This window comes from Mustelus asterias, chromosome 29, assembly GCF_964213995.1.
Source record: "Mustelus asterias chromosome 29, sMusAst1.hap1.1, whole genome shotgun sequence".
NCBI lineage: Eukaryota > Metazoa > Chordata > Chondrichthyes > Carcharhiniformes > Triakidae > Mustelus > Mustelus asterias.
The window spans coordinates 24612315-24634965 of record NC_135829.1 but is presented as its reverse complement, the minus strand read 5'-3'; the positions used below and the strand labels follow the sequence as shown (position 1 = coordinate 24634965).

At 46.5% G+C, this 22651-nt stretch overlaps 1 protein-coding gene across 1 annotated transcript in view; it reads right to left on the bottom strand.

Annotated features, from left to right (window-relative positions):
• Window positions 1-22651, bottom strand: part of LOC144480589 (serine beta-lactamase-like protein LACTB, mitochondrial) — a 102819-nt gene that overhangs the window by 62623 nt on the left and 17545 nt on the right. Inside the window, 1 exon segment of the mRNA XM_078200217.1 lies at window positions 18869-18935. Within this exon segment, the coding sequence (XP_078056343.1) occupies window positions 18869-18935 (67 nt within the window).

Here is a 22651-nt window from a genome sequence, read left to right as displayed (position 1 = left end):
GCTCTTTTGATTGACACCCCAATCACCACCTTAAACATTCACTTGCCGCATGCAACACATACAGGGTGCACTGCATCAATTCACTAAGTCCCCTTTGATAGCACCTTCCAAACCTGTAGCCTCTACTATCTGGAACAATGGTAGTAGACTCATGGGAATATCCCCACCTACAAATTCCCCTCCAAGCCACACATCGCTGGTTGCTGTCCCCAATGTTAATTCATGGAGTTGAAGGTCTGAGCACAGTATTTGAAAGACAGCAGGGCAGCCACTCGCTCACTGCAGGCCAGGAGCACTAGTCTGGTTGCTGCTCAAGGCTCTGCTGGGACCAGAAAGTGCCAGAGCAGGCATGGTTCCGCAAACACTCCCTGGAGATTCTCCTCTCCAGGAAAGGCGGGAGGTGCTGTTGGCCTAGGATGGGGCCCTCCAGTCAGACCACGGGATGAGTGCACTGTCCAGCCTCACTGCAAAGTGACACTCAGAAGGGGATCAAGCCATGCAAATGTGTAAGTGCACAGGAATGTGACAGGAGTTTAGGTTGCAGGACTCAGCAGCAGCAGATGGGACATGCGCACTGAATGTGTGGTGGACATTTCATGCTCTCAATCTTCACTCAGTTGCAGGTTATTGTGCCTGTTAATCACTTAGAATCCCTACAGTGCAGAAGGAGGCCATTTGGCCCATCGAGTCTGCACCAACCACAATCCCACCCAGGCCCTATCCCCGTAACCCCACGTATTTACCCTTCTAATCTCCCTGACACTAAGGGGCAATTTAACATGGCCAATCCACCTAACCTGTACATCTTTGGAGTGTGGGAGGAAACCAGAGCACCTGGAGGAAACCCATGCAGACACGGGGAGAACATGCAAACGCCACACAGACAGTGACCCGAGGCCGGAACTGAACCCGGGTTCCTGGCGCTGTGAGGCTGTCTTGTCTGGAGACAATACACATCTTTTTAGCCTGTCTTGATGCTCTCTCCACTCCCATTGTTTTGTTTCTTAAAGACTTGATTAGTTGTAAGTATTCGCATTCCAACCATTATTCATGTAAATTGAGTCTGTGTCTTTATAAACTCTGTTTGTGAACAGAATTCCCACTCACCTGAAGAAGGGGCTTAGAGCTTCGAAAGCTTGTGTGGCTTTTGCTACCAAATAAACCTGTTGGACTTTAACCTGGTGTTGTTAAACTTCTTGCTGTGAGGCAGCAGTGCTAACCATTGTGCCACCGTGCTGCCTCACTTACAAGGGAAGGATCATAGGCATGCATAATCCTGAACTGCTCATGCAACTATTGGAGTGACAATCAATCCTTCTGTCTTTTTGCAGGACAGAAGTGCCCACAATAATTGGGGGTGGGTCAAGCATGGAGGCAGCATTCCAGACATAGAGTCCTTGTCCCTTAAGAGGAACAAGCCACAGAGATAGAGTCGGGGAGGAGCAGGACTGTGCTGAAGGCGAGATAGGATACCCCCAGGAAACCAGGATAGCTCCAGTCTGCAGTTATCAGCTGCATCCACAAAGTAACACATTGGTCTAATTAAGGAGCCTGCTCAGGCAACCACAACATCATTTTTTCTTCTTTCTAAGTACCAGCAAGAAAACAGGGAGGGAAGGAACCCAGGGAACCCACAGCTCCATATCCAGACACATCCCTGAGGATGATACAGCACCGGATGCACTGTCACAGCGTTCACTTACATTCACCACTGGTGCAGATACAGTCACCTCAGTGGGTCCACGTTTCAGAATAGTCTCAGGTTTACAATCTGGTGAGCACATCACTGACACGAGCCCACAGCTGGTGAAGGCAGTGACAGCCAAGGTGTCTGACACTCAGGAGACTATTGGAGACCAGGCTCCTGTTTAGCCTCGTGCAGGTGACAAGCCTCTGGACTTGGCCCTAAGAGACCTGTTGAAGATGCAGAGACAGGCAGGGGAACATCAGACAGAGTTGCCAGAGGCCATGCGCAGACTGGATCAAAGGCTGGAGGAGGATGTCCACGTTCTGTCTGCTGTTGGGGCTCTGGTTCACGAGAGTTTCGGTTCCTCCATGGGAAGGGTAGTGACCAACTTCCAGTTCCATCAGAATGAACAGTGGCTGCTGGGTAAGTGCCCAACTAGTGCTCCATTGATCTAACCGCAGCCGTGGTTCAGCACATTGGGTGTGGAGATGCCGGCGTTGGACTGGGGTAAACACAGTAAGACGTCTCACAACACCAGGTTAAAGTCCAACAGGTTTATTTGGTAGCAAAAGCCACAAGCTTTCAGAGCGCTGCCCCTTCGTCAGGTGAGTGGGAGTTTTATTCACAAACAGGGCATATAAAGACACAAACTCAATTTACAAAATAATGGTTGGAATGCGAGTCTTTACAGGTAATCAAGTCTTAAAGGTACAGACAATGTGAGTGGAGAGAGCGTTAAGCACAGGTTAAAGAGATGTGAATTGTCTCCAGCCAGGACAGTTAGTGAGATTTTGCAAGCCCAGGCAAGTCGTAGGGGTTACAGATAGTGTGACATGAACCCAAGAGCCCGGTTGACGGGGTCAGGGCACCCCAATCTCCCTCCAGGTGCCCCTTCTTCTCAGAGTTATGGAGGTTCCATTGGCCACCCACAGGGAAGAGGAACAGCAGCAAGACGCTTCATCCCTGCTAAGACTACATTTGATATAGCTTCCGCGTTGCAATGCAGACAGACTTTGTGAGGGCATGGGAAAGAAGACAATTCCACTTACTGAGGTCATGGGAGAACAGAGTGCTGTGCAGGTTGTAATGCACGCATTTAGCACCAGGACTTTGTATACTAGCATTGTTTGGTGCATGCAAAGGATCAAACACCCAGCAGGCCAGACATTAAGCAGTGAAACACAGAAACCATACAGTGCAGATGGAGGCCGTTCTGCTCATCTAGTCTACACCAACAACAATCCCACCTAAGCCTTAACCCCATAACCTCACATATTTACCCCGCTAATCCCTCTTACCTGTGCATCCCGGGAAACTAAGGGGCAATGGTCTAGTGGTATTATCGCTCGACTATTAATCTAGAAACCCAAGCTAAAGTTCTGGGGACCCATGGCAGATGGTGGAATTTGAATTCAATACAAAATATCTCGAATTAAGAGTCCACTGATGACCATGAAACCATTGCCTATTGTCAGAAAAACCCATCTGGTTCACTAATGTTCTTTAGGGAAGGAAATCTGCCGTCCTTACCTGGACTGGCCTACATGTGACTCCAGAGCCACAGCAATGTGGTTGACTCTCAACTGCCCTCTGAAATGGCCTAGCAAGCCACTCAGTTGTATCAAGCGCCACAAAGTCTCAACAAAGAAATGAAACCGGATGGACCATTTGGCATTAATCTAGGCACCGGAAAAAACAGCCGTATCAACCCTGCAGAGTCCTCCTTACTAACATCTGGGGGCTAGTGCCAAATTTGGGAGAGCTGTCTCACAGACTAGTCAAGCAATAGCCTGATATAGTCTTTCTCACGGAATCATACCTTACAGATAACACCCGAGACACCACCATTACCATCCCAGGATATGTCCTGTCCCAATGGCAGGGCAGACCCAGCAGAGGTGGCGGCACAGTGGTATACAGTTGTCCTGGGAGTCCTTAACATTGACGTCGGACCCCATGAAGTCTCATGGCTTCAGGTTAAACAAGGACAAGGAAACCTCTTACTGGTATCACATACCGTCCTCCTCCGGCTGATGAATTAGTATTCCTCCATGTTGAACAACACTTGGAAGAAGCACTGGGGGTGGCAAGGGCGCAAAATGTACTCTGGGTGGGGGATTTCAATGTCCACCATCAAGAGTGGCTGGGCAGCAGCATTCTGGTCGGGTCCTAAAGGATATAACTGCTAGCCTGGATCCGCAGCAGGTGATGAAGGAACCAACAAGAGGAAATAACATACTTGACCTCATCCTTACCAATCTGCTGTCTGCAGATGCATCTGTCCATGACAGTATCAGTAAGAGTGCGCACCGCACAGTCCTTGTGAAGACGAAGTCCCGCCTTCACATTCAGAATATTGTGTTGTGTGGCACTATCACTGTGCTAAATGGGACAGACTTCGAACCGATCCAGCAACTCAAGACTGGGCATCCATGAGACGCTGTGGGCCATCAACAGCAGTGGAACTGCACTTCAGCACAATCTGCAACTTCATAGCCTGGCATATCCCCCACTCAACCATTACCATCAGGCCAGGGGATCAACCCTGGTTCAATGGAGAGTGCAGGAGGGCATGCCAGGAGCAGCACCAGGCATACCTAAAAATGAGGTGTCAACCTGGTGAAGCTACCAAACAGGACTACTTGCTTGCCAACCGGCAAAAACAGCTAGTGATAGACAGAGCTAAGTGATCCCACAACCAACGGATCAGATCTAAGCTCTGCAGTCCTGCCACATCCAGTCATGAATGGCGGTGGACAATTAAACAACTCACTGGAGGAGGAGGCTCCACAAATATCCCCATCCTCAATGATGGAGGAGCCCAGCACATCAGTGCAAAAAATAAGGCTGAAGTATTCGCAGTAATCTTCAATCAGAGTGGATGATCCATCTTAGCCTCCTCCAGTGGTCCCCAACATCACAGATGCCAGTCTCCAGCCAATTTGATTCACTCCACGTGATATCAAGAAACGGTTGGAGGCAAAGGCAAAGGGCCCTGATAACATTCCGGCAATAGTACTGAAGACTTGTGCTCTAGAACCTGCTGCTCCCCTAGCCAAGCTCTTCCAGGAGAGTTACAACACTGACATCTCTCTGACAATGTGGAAAATTGCCCAGGTATGTCCTGTACATGAAAAGCAGGACAAATCCAACCTAGCCAATTACTGCCCAATCAGTCTACTCTCGATCATCAGTGAAGTGATGGAAGGGGTCATCAACAGTGCTATCAAGCAGCACTTGTTCAGCAATAACCTGCTCAGTGACGCCCAGTTTGGGTTTTGCCAGCTCTTTAACCCATTGCAGCCTTGGTTCAAACATGGACAGAAGAGCTGAATTCTAGAGGTGAGGTGAGAGTGACAGCCCTTGATATCAAGGCCGCATTTGACCGAGTGTGGCATCAAGGAGCCTTAGTGAAACTGGAATCAATGGGTATCAGGGGGTAAACTCTCCGCTGGTTGGAGTCATACCTGGTACATAGGAAGATGGTTGTGGTTATGGAGAGTCAGTCATCTCAGCTCTAGAACATCCCTCAGGGTCGTGTCCGAGGCCCAACAATCTTCAGCTGCTTCATCAATGACCTTCCCTCCATCATAAGGTCAGAAGTGGGGATGTTCGCCAATGATTGCACAATGTTCAGCACTATTCGCGACTCCTCAGGAATTGAAGCAGTCCATGTTCAAATGCAACAAGATTTGGACAATATGCAGGTTTGGGCTGACAAGTGGTAAATAACATCCGTGCCACACAAATGTCAGGCAATGACCATCACCAATAAGAGACACTCTAACCACCGCCTCTTGACATTCAATGGTGTAACTGATGTTTTTACCAATACATGGAGGGGTGCCAGACTAGAAACTCAACTGGACTCACCATATAAACACAGTAACTACAAGAGCAGGTCAGAGTACCATTGTCAACATCTCTCTGATGTTGCCAACTCACACTGAGAGCCCCTTGCAATGGGTTCTCAGTGTGAGTTGGCAACATCCTGGCCCTCATCAGCTCCATCCCCTTCACTGTCCTCACTGTCAGAGGAGACATCTCAGTCCTCCGTGATTCCCTCAGCCAAGACATCCCCCTGCCCTTTGAAAGATCCGGAACACACTCTGTGGTGAGTATTGAAGAGCCCCACCTGACGGGTCCAAACATCCAAATTCATCTTCCGGGGCTTATCATCTGTTCAATCATGGACCTGTTGAAGGCAGATCTCCTCAGCAACACTCTGAGGAAGGTGAACTGCTGTCAGCAACCAGCTTTTTTGGGTTATTTCAGCCCTGAAATTGCCGAGGCTCTTCAAAAGCCAGTGGCACCTGGGAGTTGGTCAGAACGTAGGTACTGTGAGAAGCTATATATTTTCATGGACAGTGTTCTGAAGTATATTCATCAGCACCTAATATCAATGCCCAGCACTGAATCTGGGCTGATGCAATGTGAAGAATCACCTGTTTTCCTTGAAGCGGCCCAGCAGAGGTTTGTGATTGGTTGCCCTGGTGAAATGCTGACCACAGATATACTGGTGGAACTTTTTCACCACAGACACCATGGCAAAGTCTTCTATTTCGATCTGGGCATACTTCCTTTCTGATTCCGCCAGGGGTCATAATGCGTAAACAATTGAACATTTTGACCCATCATCCCTACGGTGCGACAATACCACTCCTGCCCCATAGGGGGAGGCACTGCAGGTTGCAATGAGTAGGGAGTCTCAGAGAGTCATGATATATATTTGTTGACAGCAAATGTTGTTTGCTGTTTGCAAAGGCTCTCTCTTGTGGCATTTGCCATGACCATTTCTGATGTTTTTAACAGTACATGGAGGGCTGCCAGCAGGTTCGCCAAGTTGGTTTTGAATTTCCCAGAGACCTAGGAAAGACTTCAACTTCAACTGTGTTCCTTGGAGTTGGAGTTCCGTTTAATGGCCTTCACCTTCTCTTCGACAAGATGTAATCCATCCTTGTCAATTCTGTACCCGAGATATGTCACCTTGTTTACCTGGAACACACGTTTTTCAGTTGAACACCAGCATCAGGAAAACTTGGTAAGATCTCCTCCAACCCCTCCAAATGTTCCTTTGCAGTAGCTCCTGAGGTTAAAACATCATCCAGGTAGACTGCCACTCCAGGCACCCCTTGAAGGATGTTCTCCATCATCCTTTAAAAATGAAGCAAGCTTTGGCACCCCAAAGGGCAAGCGAGTATACACATTCAGTCCTTTAGGGGTATTTATTGTGACATACTTTCTGGATAACACCTCAAGCTCCAGTTGGAGTTAAGTGTGACACATGTCCAATTTGGAAAATATGTGACCCCCACCCCAGCCAGCTTTACAAGGCTTCCATGTGTGGCATAGGGTATCTTTCTAAGTGGAAGGCTCCATTGACCATCAACTTATAATCCCCACGAGACAGACCAAATTGTCAGATATTAAAACTGAGACTACTGGCGCAGGCCATTGCAAAGGAGCTATGTCGGGTGGCGTGCCATAGACATATTGTTTTCGCTGGAAAGGCGGCGGCTAAGAGGGGATCTTATTGAAACATATAAGATGATTAGAGGTTTAGATAGGGTGGATAGTGATAGCCTTTTTCCTCTGATGGAGAAATCCAGCACGAGGGGGCATGGCTTTAAATTGAGGGGGGGTAGTTATAGAACCGATGTCAGGGGTAGGTTCTTTACCCAGAGGGTGGTGAGGGATTGGAATGCCCTGCCAGCATCAGTAGTAAATGCGCCTAGTTTGGGGGCGTTTAAGAGATCCGTAGATAGGTTCATGGACGAAAAGAAATTGGTTTAGGTTGGAGGGTCACAGTTTTTTTTTAACTGGTCGGTGCAACATCGTGGGCCGAAGGGCCTGTTCTGCGCTGTAATGTTCTATGTTCTATGTTCTATAGACACGGATATCGAAAACCTGGTCAAGTGGTGCAAAACCTGAAGGTGCAAGTATATGCAAACTTTGCAGGCCATTTATGGGCTCCATGTTTTTAATCCTCATTGATGCCCATTCAAAATGGATGAAGCAGCACTGAATGGCCTCTACAACCTCTTAGAATACAATAGAGAAACTCTGTCAATCCATCAGTACAGTAAGAGTTTTAACAACACTGTCAATCTCTGTCAATCCATCAGTATGCATGGCATACCCAAGATTCTCATAACAGACAACAGGACGCACTTACCAGTGGGGAATTTCAGAACTTTGTGAGTATGAACGGAGTAAGGCACATCAACACGGTACCCTACCAGCCATCCTCAAACAGCCTGGCTGAGGGGGCAATGATGTGAAGATGCCGGCGTTGGACTGGGTGAACACAGTAAGAGGTCTCACAACACCAGGTTAAAGTCCAACAGGTTTATTTGGTAGCAAATACCATAAGCTTTCGGAGCGCTGCTCCTTCGTCAGATGGAGTGGAAATGTGCTCTCAAACAGTGCACAGAGACACAAAATCAAGTTACAGAATACTAATTAGAATGCGAATCTCTACAGCCAGCCAGGTCTTAAAGGTACAGACAATGTGGGTGGAGGGAGCATTAAGCACAGGTTAAAGAGATGTGTATTGTCTCCAGACAGGACAGCCTGCAAGTCCAGGAGGCAAGCTGTGGGGGTTACTGATAATGTGACATAAATCCAACATCCCGGTTTAGGCCGTCCTCATGTGTGCAGAACTTGGCTATCAGTTTCTGCTCAGCGACTCTGCGCTGTCGTGTGTCGTGAAGGCCGCCTTGGAGAACGCTTACCTGAAGATCAGAGGCCGAATGCCCGTGACTGCTGAAGAGCTCCCCCACAGGAAGAGAACAGTCTTGCCTGGTGATTGTCGAGTGGTGTTCATTCATCCGTTGTCATAACGTTTGCATGGTTTCCCCAATGTACCATGCCTCGGGACATCCTTTCCTGCAGCGTATCAGGTAGACAACATTGGCCGAGTTGCAAGAGTAGGTACCGTGTACCTGGTAGATGGTGTTCTCACGTGACATGATGGCATCCGTGTTGATGATCCGGCACGTCTTGCAGAGGTTGCTGTGGCAGGGTTGTGTGGTGTTGTGGTCACTGTTCTCCTGAAGGCTGGGTAGTTTGTTGCGGACAATGGTCTGTTTGAGGTTGTGCGGTTGTTTGAAGGCAAGAAGTGGGGGTGTGGGGATGGCCTTGGCGAGATGTTCGTCTTCATCAATGACATGTTGAAGGCTCCGGAGGAGATGCCGTAGCTTCTCCGCTCCGGGGAAGTACTGGACGACGAAGGGTACTCTGTCCACCGTGTCCCGTGTTTGTCTTCTGAGGAGATCGGTGCGGTTTTTCGCTGTGGCGTGTCGGAACTGTTGATCGATGAGTCGAGTGCCATATCCTGTTCTTATGAGGGCATCTTTCAGTGTCTGGAGGTGTCCAAATTCCGCACACATGAGGACGGCCTAAACCGGGATGTTGGATTTATGTCACATTATCAGTAACCCCCACAGCTTGCCTCCTGGACTTGCGGGCTGTCCTGTCTGGAGACAATACACATCTCTTTAACCTGTGCTTAATGCTCCCTCCACCCACATTGTCTGTATCTTTAAGATCTGGCTGGCTGTAGGGATTCGCATTCTAATCAGTATTCTGTAACTTGATTTTGTGTCTCTGTGCACTGTTTGAGAGCACATTTCCACTCCATCTGACGAAGGAGCAGTGCTCCGAAAGCTTATGGTATTTGCTACCAAATAAACCTGTTGGACTTTAACCTGGTGTTGTTAAAACTCTTATTGAGGGGGCAATCCAGATATTCAAAAGTGACATGAAGAAACAAACCACGGGTTCACTGGAATTAAAGCTCACACATTCTCTTTTCAACTATCTGACTATGGGCCGACACCATCGGATGAGGATTAGCCTGATGTTCCCAAATTTGGGTGGCAAGGTTGTGTTCGAACAAGAAGCCTAGAAAAAGCACCACGAGGTACTTCATGGTAGACTGGTACGAAAGATGAAGTCACACGAGATCAGAGGAGAGCTGGCAAGAACTGGCGTGGCCATAGAAATGACACTACGGACTTCCTACAGAAACTCAACACACATGGAGCAGTTGAACCAGGAGCACTCCTCATCACAATGGATGTCTTGGCACTCTACACCAGCATCCCCCACGACGATGGCATTGCTGCAACTGCCTCAGTACTCAACGCCGACAACTGCCAGTTTCTAGATGCAATTTTACAACTCATCCACTTCATCCTGGACCACAATGTCTTCACCTTCAACAACCAGTTCTTCATTCAGACACACGGAACAGCCATGGGGACCAAATTCGCACCTCAATACGCTAACATCTTCATGCACAGGTTCAAAGAACAAAGAACAATACAGCACAGGAACAGGCCCTTCGGCCCTCCAAGCCCGCGCCGCTCCCTGGTCCAAACTAGACCATTCGAACAAGACCTCTTCACCGATGCTATACACTAGATACATCGATGGCATTTTCTTCCTTTGGACTCATGGTGAACAATCACTGAAACAACTATATGACGACATCAACAAGTTTTATCCCACTATCAGACTCACCATGGACTACTCTCTGGAATCGGTTGCATTCTTGGACACATGCATCTCCATCAAGGACAGTCATCTCAGCACTTCACTGTACCGCAAGCCCACAGATAACCTCACGATGCTCCACTTCTCCAGCTTCCACCCTAAACACGTTAAAGAAGCCATCCCCTAAGAACAAGCTCTCCGTATACACAGGATCTGCTCAGATGAGGAAGATCGCAACAGACACCTCCAGGCGCTGAAAGATGCCCTCATAATAACAGGATATGGCGCTTGACTCATCGATCGATAGTTCCAACGTGCCACAGCGAAAAACCGCACCGATCTCCTCAGAAGACAAACACAGCACATGGCGGACAGAGAACCCTTCGTCGTCCAGTACTTCCCTGGAGCAGAGAAGCTACGACATCTTCTCCAGAGCCTTTAACATGTTATTGATGAAGACGAACATCTCGCCAAGGCCAGCCCCACACCCCCACTTCTTGCCTTCAAACAGCCACACAACCTCAAACAGACTATTGTCCGCAGCAAACTACCAGCTTTCAGGAGAACAGTGACCACGACACCATACAACCCTGCCACAACAACCTCTGCAAGACATGCCGGATCATCGATACGGATGCCATCATCTCACGTGAGAACACCATCCACCAGGTACATGGTACATACTCTTGCAACTCGACCAACGTTGTCTACCTGATACGCTGCAGGAAAGGATGTCCCGAGGCGTGGTACATCGGGGAGACCATGCAGACGCTACGACAACGGATGAATGAACACCGCTCGACAATCACCAGGCAAGACTGTTCTCTTCCTGTTGGGGAACACTTCAGCGGTCACGGGCATTCGGCCTCTGATCTTCAGGTAAGCGTTCTCCAAGGCGGCCTTCACGACACATGACAACGCAGAGTCGCTGAGCAGAGACTAATAGCCAAGTTCCGCACACATGAGGACGGCCTCAACCGGGATCTTGGGTTCATGTGACACTATCTGTAACCCCCACGACTTGCCTGGGCTTGCAGAATCTCACTAACTGTCCTGTCTGGAGACAATACACATCTCTTTAACGTGTGCTTAACGCTCTCTCCACGCACATTGTCTGTACCTTTAAGACTCGATTACCCGTAAAGACTCGCATTCCAACCATTATTTTGGAAATTGAGTTTGTGTCTTTATATGCCCTGTTTGTGAACAGAACTTCCTCTTACCTGACGAAGGAGCAGTGCTCCGAAAGCTAGTGGCTTTTGCTACCAAATAAACCTGTTGGACTTTAACCTGGTGTTGTGAGACTTCTTACTGTGACCATAGAAGTCAGAGGGTAGCAGTAGAGGGGTGCTTTTCTGAATGGAAGGCTGTGACTCGCGGTGTTCCACAGGGATCAGTTCTGGGACCTTTGTTGTTTGTAGTATATATAAATGATTTGGAGGAAAATTTAGCTGGTCTGATTAGTAAGTTCGCAGACGACACAAAAATTGGTGGAATTGTGGATAGGGTGGCACAGTGGTTAGCACTGCTGCCTCACAGCGCCAGGGACCCGGGTTCAATTCCCGGCTTGGGTTACTGTCTGTGTGGAGTTTGCCCATTCTCCACGTGTCTGCGTGGGTTTCTTCCGGGTGCTCTGGTTTCCTCCCACTGTCCAAAAATGTGCGGGTTAGCTTGATTGGCCAAGCAAAATTGCCCCTTAGTGTCAGGGGGATTAGCAGGGTAAATATGTGGGGTTACGAGGATAGGGCCTGGGTGGGATTGTTGTCGGTGCAGACTCGATGGGCTGAATGACCTCTTTCTGCACTGTAGGGATTCTATGATTCTATAAAGAGGATTGTCAGAGGATTCAGCAAGATATAGACTGGATGGAATCTTGGTGGAGAAATGGCAGATGGAGTTTAAATGATGTGGAGATGCCGGTGTTGGACTGGGGTAAGCACAGTAAGAAGTCTCACAACACCAGGTCAAAGTCCAACAGGTTTATTTGTAGCACAAGCCACAAGCTTTTGGAGCATAGAACATAGAACATAGAAAGCCACAGCACAAACAGGCCTTTCGGCCCACAAGTTGCGCCGATCACATCCCCACCTCTAGGCCTATCTATAGCCCTCAATCCCATTAAATCCCATGTACTCATCCAGAAGTCTCTTAAAAGACCCCAACGAGTTTGCCTCCACCACCACCGACGTCAGCCGATTCCACTCAGCCACCACCCTCTGAGTGAAAAACTTACCCCTGACATCTCCTCTGTACCTACCCCCCAGCACCTTAAACCTGTGTCCTCTCGTAGCAACCATTTCAGCCCTTGGAAATAGCCTCTGAGAGTCTACCCTATCCAGACCTCTCAACATCTTGTAAACCTCTATCAGGTCACCTCTCATCCTTCGTCTCTCCAGGGAGAAGAGACCAAGCTCCCTCAACCTATCCTCATAAGGCATGCCCCCCAATCCAGGCAACATCCTTGTAAATCTCCTCTGCACCCTTTCAATGGCTTCAACATCTTTCCTGTAATGAGGTGACCAGAACTGCGCGCAGTACTCCAAGTGGGGTCTAACCAGGGTCCTATAAAGCTGCAGCATTATCTCCCGACTCCTAAACTCAATCCCTCGATTAATGAAGGCCAGTACGCCGTACGCCTTCTTGACCGCATCCTCCACCTGCGAGGCCGATTTAAGAGTCCTATGGACCCGGACCCCAAGGTCCTTCTGATCCTCTACACTGCTAAGAATGGTACCCTTCATATTATACTGCTGCTTCATCCCATTGGATCTGCCAAAATGGATCACCACACACTTATCCGGGTTGAAGTCCATCTGCCACTTCTCCGCCCAGTCTTGCATTCTATCTATGTCTCGCTGCAACTTCTGACATCCCTCCAAACTATCCACAACACCACCTACCTTGGTGTCGTCAGCAAACTTACCAACCCATCCCTCCACTTCCTCATCCAGGTCACTGCTCCTTCATCAGGTGAGTGGGAGTTGTGTTCACAAACAGGGCATATAAAGACACAAACTCAATTTACAAGATAATGGTTGGAATGCGAGTCATAGAGCCATAGAGTCATAGAGATTTACAGCATGGAAACAGGCCCTTCGGCCCAACTTGTCCAAGCCGCCCTTTTTTTAAAAACCCCTAAGCCATTCCCAATTGCCTGTATTTGGCCCATATCCCTCTATACCCATCTTTCCCATCTAACTATCTAAATGCTTTTTAAAAGACAACATTGTACCCGCCTCTACTACTACCTCTGGCAGCTTGTTCCAGACACGCACCACCCTCTGTGTAAAAAAATTGCCCCCTCTGGACACTTTTGTATCTCTCCCCTCTCACCTTAAACCTATGCCCTCTAGTTTTAGACTCCGCTACCTTTCGGAAAAGATATTGACTATCTCGCTGCTCTGTGCCCCTCATTATTTTATAGACCTCAATAAGATCACCCCTCAGCCTCCTACGCTCCAGAGAAAAAAGTCCCAGTCCATCCAGCCTCTTGTGTGACACCCTGTTATTCCAGACTCCAGGATTAAATGTAATCCTGTGAATTTTCAGAATAATGTTCTGTGTTGCTCTTTGTATTTGATTCCAGGATCAATTATATATTATTTAACAAAGAACATGGAGAGAGAATAATTCTTTTGATCTCTTCATGTCCAGTGGATGTTCATTCCTCTTATTTTAAAGGTGTATCTTTCCACACCCCAACTTTTCTCATTGTTATCTGATTACACACCATCGCAATTTTTACAAAAACACGAATCGAAAATTAAGGAAATAATTTGCAATTTTAACTGCCAATGTGGAGGCTTCAGACCAATTTTACTTGTAAATGTTTCAAAACTCCTGGGAAAGGGAATATGTGATAAACTTCAGGAGCGAGAAACATCGTTAAAGGAAAATTTCTACAACATCAAGAAAGATTACATTCATATTTCAAGCTTTGTACTATGCTTTCCCTGCCCTTGCTCGTCCTCTCTCTCCCATTTTCACATCCTTTATGCCTCTGTGCGCCATTCTTTGGGTAACAGAAAGAGAGAATATCCTCATGCTTTCAATGGTCAATGTTCTCCTTAGCCATAATCAGCATAGTATGACTCTTTGTCTAGTTCTGTCTCAGTTCAGCTGGAAACATTCTACTGACAGTAAGGCTGTGATAAGGCATTTAAAAAAAATCTTATCTGCTCACTCAAGCGCAAGAACATGGCAAAGAGCATTGATAGCTTCAGGGTGTCAAATCGCAATGCCATTCTCTCACAGGCAGATTCCCTTTTGGTCCTTTTCTCCTATTCCACGTGGGAAAGTGTAGCATTTTGTATTGTTTCTATGTTTATAAATTGTAGAAAACTTACAATTTTTTACAGGTAATTTAGAATCTTTACAGGTAATCAAGACTTAAAAGGTACAGACAATGTGAGTGGAGAGAGGGTTAAGCACAGGTTAAAGAGATGTGTATTGTCTCAAGCCAGGACAGTTAGAGAGATTTTGCAAACCCAGGCAAGTCGTGGGGGTTACAGATAGTGTGACATGAACCCAAGATCCCAGTTGAGGCCGTCCTCATGTGTGCAGAACTTGGCTATCAGTTTCCGCTCAGCGATTCTGCATTGTCGTGTGTCGTGAAGGTCGTCTTGGAGGACGCTTACCCGAAGATCAGAGGCTGAATGCCCGTGACTGTTGAAGTGTTCCCCAACAGGAAGAGAACACTCCTGCCTGGTGATTGTCGAGCGGTGTTCATTCATCCGTTGTTGTAGCATCTGCATGGTCTCCCCAATGTACCATGCCTCGGTACATCCTTTCCTGCAGCGTATCAGGCAGACAACGTTGGCCAAGTGCAAGAGTATGTATTGTGTACCTGGTGGATGGTGTTCTCACGTGAGATGATGGCATCCGTGTCGATGATCCGGCACATCATGCAGAGGTTGCTGTGGCAGGGTTGTGTGGTGTCGTGGTCACTGTTCTCCTGAAGGCTGGGTAGTTTGCTGTGGACAATGGTCTGTTTGAGGTTGTGCGGTTGTTTGAAGTCAAGAAGTGGGGGTGTGGGGACAGCCTTGGCGAGATGTTCATCTTCATCAATGATATGTTGAAGGCGCTGGAGAAGATATAGTAGCTTCTCCGCTCTGGGGAAGTACTGGACGATGAAGGGTACTCTGACCCGTTGTTCTGTGTTTATCTTCTGAGGAGGTCGGTGCGGTTTTTCACTGTGGTGCGTCGGAACTGTCGATCAATGAGTTGAGCACCATATCCTGTTATTATGAGGGCATCTTTCAGCGTCTGGAGGTGTCTGTTGCGGTCCTCCTCATCCGAGCAGATCCTGTGTATTCGGAGGGCTTGTCCGTAGGGGATGGCTTCTTTAACGTGTTTAGGGTGGAAGCTGAAGAAGTGGAGCATCGTGAGGTTATCCGTGGGCTTGCGGTACAGTGAAGTGCTGAGGTGACTGTCCTTAATGGAGATGCGTGTGTCCAAGAATGCAACTGATTCCGGAGAGTAGTCCATGGTGAGTCTGATGGTGGGATGGAACTTGTTAATGTCATCATATAGTTGTTTCAGTGACTGTTCGCCATGAATCCAAAGGGAGAAAATGTCATCGATGTATCTGGTGTATAGCATCGGGTGAAGGTCCTGTGTGGTGAAGAGGTCTTTTTCGAACCTGTGCATGAAGATGTTGGCGTATTGAGGTGCGAATTTGGTCCCCATGGCTGTTCCGTGTGTCTGGATGAAGAACTGTTGTCTTCAACCTTCTTGCCTTCAAACAACCGCAACAACCTCAAACAGACCTTTGTCTGCAGCAAACTACCTAACCTTCAGACGAACAGTGACCACGACACCACACAACCCTGCCACAGCAACCTCTGCAAGACGTGCCGGATCATCTACACGGATGCCATCATCTCACGTGAGAACATCATCCACTAGGTACACGGTACATACTCTTGGAATTCGGCCAATACGCTGCAGGAAAGGATGTCCCGAGGCATGGTACATTGGGGAGACCATGGGGACGCTACAACAATGGATGAATGAACACCACTCGACAATCACCAGGCAGGAGTGTTCTCTTCCTGATGGGGAACACTTCAGCAGTCACGGGCATTCAGCCTCTGATCTTCGGGTAAGCGTCCTCCAAGGCGGCCTTCACGACACACGACAACGCAGAATCGCTGAGCAGAAACTGATAGCCAAGTTCCGCACACATGAGGACGGCCTCAACCAGGATCTTGGGTTCATGTCTCACTATCTGTAATCCCCACGACTTGCCTGGGCTTGCAAAATCTCATTAACTGTCCTGGTGGAGACAATACACATCTCTTTAACCTGTGCTTAACCCTCTCTCCACTCACATTGTCTGCACCTGTAAAGACTTGATTACCTGTAAAGACGCACATTCCAACCATTGTCTTGTAAATTGAGTTTGGGTCTATATATACCCTGTTTGTGAACACAACTCCCACTCACCTGATGAAGGGGCAGTGCTCCAAAAGCTTGTGGCTTGTGCTACAAATAAACCTGTTGGACTTTAACCTGGTGTTGTGAGACTTCTTCGATGGAGTTTAATCCAGACAAGTGTGAGATAATATATTTTGGAAGGTCCAATGCATGTAGAAATTATACAATAAGTGGTAAAACTCTTAGGACTATTGACAGGCAGAAAGATCTGGGCGTACATGTCCGCTGATCACTGAAAGTGGCAACGCAGGTGGATAAGGTAGTCAAGAAGACATACGGCATGCTTGCCTTCATCGGTCGAGTGTTGAGTATAAAAACACTCTGTCTGTGTGGAGCTGGGTCATGCTGCAGCTGTACAGAACCTTAGTTAGGCCTCATTTAGAATATTGTGTACAATTTTGGTTGCCACATTACCAGAAGGATGTGGATGCTTTGGAGAGGGTACAGAAGCGGTTTACCAGGATGTTGCCTGGTCTGGAGGCTTTTAGCTATGAGGAGAGGTTGGATAAACCTGCTTTTTTCTCACTGGAACAACGGAGTTTGAGGGGTGACCTGATGGAGGTTTACAAGATTATGAGTGGCATGGACAGAGTGGATAGTCAGATGCTCTTTCCTAGGGTAGAGAAATCAAGTATTAAGGGACTCAGGTTTAAGGTTTGTGGGGAAAGGTTTAGAGGAGATGTGAGAGACAAGTTTTTTTTACAGAGGGTGGTGAATGTCTGGAAAGCGCTGACTGGGGAGGTGGTGGGAGCAGGTACGATAGTGGTATTAAGGGGCAACTAGACGAATACATGAATAGGATGGGAATGGAAGGTTACGGACTACGGAAGTGCATACAGTTTTAGTTTAGGTAGGCATCATGATCGGCGCAGGCTTGGAGGGCCAAAGGGCCTGTTCCTGTGCTGTACTTTCTTTGTTCTTTATTCTCTGATGATCAGAGACCAGATAGAGTCTTCAAGCTGGGAGATATGGTCCACGTGAGGAACTTCGGCAATGGCTCTCTGCAGACTCTGGGACACACTCTTGAAAAAACAGGACCACTGCTGAATAAGGTGCAAACTAAGGAGAAGAACTTATAAAAACACATCGATCACCTCCGTCACAGAGAATCCCTCCATGGAGGCAACGGGTTATACGGACATTCCACCATCGGCATCCTTCACACCGGCCTTTGAATGGGACATTCGACCAACTAAAACCTCAAGAGCCAGTCCTTAGGACACTGATGATTCTGATTCAGAAATGGAGACAGAGGCAGCAGAAACCCAGCCAGAGGTCGCCACCGAGGACGAGTCTCCTGCAGTGGTTCTGCAGCACTTTGTATGAAAGAGGTATTCACTAGCCTGCTATACGCCCCCCAACCAGACCCCACAAGCACTGGAGATGTGGCTACGGGTGAAGAGACCGATAAGGCCTCATCGTCATGGAGGCGAGGGGGAACACTCTGACTTGGAGGGGAAGGGGTGTAATAACCCCCACGAGATTCATGGGGAAATCACTGATTATCTCCCTCTGGCGCTAGTTGAGTATGAGTTCCCTGGGTAACAGGCAATGGCTTGCCTAGCTGGAACTCATTACCTAAGCCTTTTATAAGGGAGGCCCAGGACTGAGCCTACAGAACTACTTGTCCCAGGCAGTGTACACCACAGTAATGGTTTTATTTTGCATTCTGTAAATAAACTATGTTCTTTTACAGACGGGCTTTCTGAGTTATTACAGTTGACTGATTCAGAAATAAATTATTTTTACATAAAGTGAAAAGCAAAGGGAACACTACCATTTGCAAGATACCCTCTAAGCTACACACCATTGGAAATGTATCACTGTCCTTTCCCTGTTGCGGAGTCAAAATCCTGGAACTAACTTCCTAACAGCACTGTCGAAGTCTCAGGTTGAGATAAAGTATCCCATGACACAATTCAAAGAGCAGGGGAATTCTCTCGAGCATCCTGGGGCCATGCTAATCCCTTGACCAATACAAACAAAATTAGATATCTGCTATTTTATCTCCTTGCTGTTTAGGGGTAGGATCACAGCTGCTGCATCTCCCCACTTTAAAATAGTAATTAAATTGTATAGTTGTGAAAACTATTATACAAATGCAGGTTTTGTTCTTTAAAAAATGGATTTTAACCAGATTGAGCCACAGCAGATTTATAATTCACAAGGATTCTTGCCTCTTCATTGAAAACATTTGAGGGTGATCGATAATTAGACATGTGACAATCAGCTGGCAATACAAACCTTCTGACCAAACTTCCTTTCCATCCACAGCAACACCAACTACTATCCCAGGGGCACCCACTTCATCCTACAAGGGAAAAAACACAAAATCAGCTGTCATTGAGAAAATGCCCACCCAAGTTTGTGGCTATAAATAGCAGCAAGATTGGCGCCACTGTTAATCAACGAATGTGAAAATTAAAGTTAATTTCATCACTTAAACCCATTACCAAGGTAGCCCCATCAGATGTGAAGTTGTTTAAATAAAAGTCCCAAAAATGTATCTTTCTCAGAAAGATGAATAGAGTGGCATCGTGGGAAAAGCCTGGTGGTCTTAAAGCACCAAGTCACACAGGCCATGAGATGCCAGGTTGTATTGGTGATCTATGCCAAACTAGACCTTCTCATCCAGGGAATCAACTGAGTGTCATCCTGGTCCCATGGAAGCTTTCTCCTCTTCAGTCAGTGGATCATGTATTCAAGTCTTACTCCAGAGATTTGAAAACAGTCTAGGCTAAAGCTTCTGTGCAAAAATATATTTGGAAGTGTGTGAAAGCAAAGGTCTGTTCAGGTGGAACATCGGTCCAGAACAGAGGACCCCATGAACTGCCTCTGCCATTCAACTAGATCATAGCTGAGCCGTACTTCAACTCCATTTATCTGGCTTTGCTTTATTTGCATAAAATTTATTGATCATTGTCTTAAAACAACCCAGCATCTTCAACCACCTGGAAGAACTAGATCCAGCTTTCCATAATCCTGTGTGCCAAAAATTGCCAGCTGATTTCATTGCTCAATGGTCTTTTTCTAACTTTAACATTGATCTGGATTCCTTTACCAGCATTTGCCTACATTCAATGATGCATTTCAGGATATCTGGAGGAAATGAAAGATCTTTATCATGAATATCGACATGATGGAGTTATAGATGGCAAATTCAGCTGGGATTTCTATTCCAATTGCTAGAACAGCTTGGCTCTTCCCAGAGTCAGAAAGTTGTCAGTTCAAATGCCACTCCAGAACTTAAGCTCATCAAGTATGTAAAGTTACCAATATGGTGCCTCATGAATCAATCTTTTGTCATTTTTTCATTTACATGCTGCCCTTTGCCAATATCATCCACAAACAAGCAGCCAGTTTTGACATCTCCGTCACCTTTCTGCTATCCCTCCACTGCCTCGGAGCAAGGAAGCAAGTCTTGGATGAGCTGCAGTTTTCTCCAGCTAAACACTGGGAAAACCAACCATCTTTAACCCACACGATCTTCATACCTTTGCTACCTATTCCATTTCCTCCTTGGCCATTGTTTGAGCCTGAACAAATCTGTTTCCAATCTCAGTATTCCAACTGACTCCAAGCTGAATATCCAAGTCCAAATTGTCTTGCTCACCACATTTTAGGCCCACATGGTGGAATTCCCCCTACCTCATCCCTCTCCACCATTAAAACCCATCGACTTTGCTTACTTTTTAGTTACCTTCGTTTTCTTTCTTTGGATCAGCATTATTTTTTGATTCCAATTCTGTGAAGTACCTTGATGTGGAGATGCCGGCGTTGGACTGGGTTGGGCACAGTAGGAAGTCTCACAACACCAGGTTAAAGTCCAACAGGTTTATTTGGATCATGAGCTTTCAGAGCGCTGTTCCTTCACCTGAGGAAGGAGCAGCACTCTGAAAGCTCGTATTCCAAATAAACTTGCTGGACTTTAACCTAGTGTTGTGAGAATTCCTACTGTGAAGTACCCTGGAATATTTTTTAATGGCAAAACACAAGTTGTCGAGATTTCAGTTCTTGTCAGGAAGGGTGTCTCAATTTTTGACAATACCTGATTCTTGTTTTTTTTGTGTTTACATTTTGCCAACAAATCACAAAAATCATACAAGTTCAGCAGGTAATTGGGAAGGCAAATGAAACGTTGGCCTTTATTTCAAAGGGAATGGATTATAAAAATAAGGAAGTCTTGTTAAATCTAAACAAGGAACTAGTTAGACCACACCTGGAATACTGTGAACAGTTTTGGTCCACTTATCAAAGAAAGGGTATACTGACATTGGATGCAGGCCAGAGAAGGTTCACAAGGTTGATCCTGGGTCTGGAGGGATTTTCTTATGAGGTAGAGTAGGGTTGGGACTGAACTCATTGGCCTTTAGAAGAATTAGAGGCAACCTTATTGAGACTAATAGGATTCTCAGGGGGCTTGAGAGAGTAGATGCTGAGAAGTTGTTTCCCCTTGTGGGAGAGTTTCAGACTCAGAATTTCTTCTCTCGGAGGGAGTGAATCTGTGGAATTCTTTACCGCAGAGGCCGAATCGTTAAATATGTTCAACGCTGAGATAGGCAGATTGTTGATCAGTAAGAAATCAACAGTTATGGGTAATAATGCGAGAAAATGGAGTTGAGGATTATATCAGATTAGTCATGATCTTATCGAATGGCGGAGCAGACTCAATGGGCCGAATGGCCTCCTTCTGCTCTTACATCTTATGGTCTTACTTACGCTGTCTCAAATCCAAAAGATTGGACATCCTTAATCTCAGCAACAAGTCAACAAACACCAAATCCAGTCACAGTGAAGAAACCTGTTCAGTGGATTCAGAGAATTGTGGGGGGCAGGGTCCTTGTGTATATTGAAGGCTGAGATAGATTCTTGATCAGTGAGGAAATCAAGGGTTACAGGAAAAGGGCTGGAAGAGGACTCCCTTGTCAGATCAAACTATTGACATGCAGAGCAGGCTGGAGGACTGAACAGGCTATTCCTGTTCCTTTCTTATGGTCTTAACATAATCAGAAAACTTTTAGTAAGCCCAGAAATATGGAAGAGAACCTGAGCAATAACATGTAGGTGCATGACTACTCAAACTTCAGTGTGACAAAGTGGAAAGATGGCAGCGTTTCAGTCTGCTGTTGCACCTCACTGATGTTTTCCAGGAGCAGTGATTATAGAAACAACTCAATCAATAGAATATTCTTATAAATATTATACCAAAGCATTGAAAGACTGTATTAGTCCAAGCCAAACTTCATTTCTTTGTAATTCCTGTATAACTGTATCAATTACACTGAACAAAGGTGCGTCAATGATATGTCATTTGAGCAGTGGTACAGCAATAAGGCTAGAACTACATTCCGTCGTTCATCAGTAAATGATTGGCTTGCATTCTGCATGCTGAAAGTTTAAATATTAGGTGGTGAGCTATGCATCTGCTTGGACTGAAAATAAATACATGCATGCACCTTCTTTCAGATGAGGTGTTAAACCAAGGCCTTGGCGGCCCTCTGAAGAGCAGGACATTTCTGCCTGGTATTCAGGTCAATACATATTCCTTAGCTAATGTTACTAAAGCTAAGCTCATCATTGCTTTGGGGTGTTTAGATTGTGGTGTTTGATTATCTTGTTTCCTACACATTACAGCAGTGATCGCATTTCAAAACTTCATTGGCTGTAAAGCACTTTGGGAAGTCTGGAGGTCTTAGAAAGTGTCATATAAATACATAAACTTTTTTGTTGCAGCAGCAACAGCTAAGCATCAAGACCATTCAATCTCTACTCTAAATTCTAACTAATCCAGCCTTCTATCTAATTGTAGTGAATTTGGAAGATAAACATTTGAAATAATTTGTCAGGTAACGTGGCTCAATATTTGCAAAGTTCAGGAATAAGACCATAAGATATAGGAGCAGAATTAGGCCATTTGGCCCATCGAATCTGCTCCGCCATTCAATCATGGCTGATAAGTTTCTCAACCCCATTCTCTCACCTTTTCCCCATAACCTTTGATCCCCTTACCAATCAAGAACCTATCTA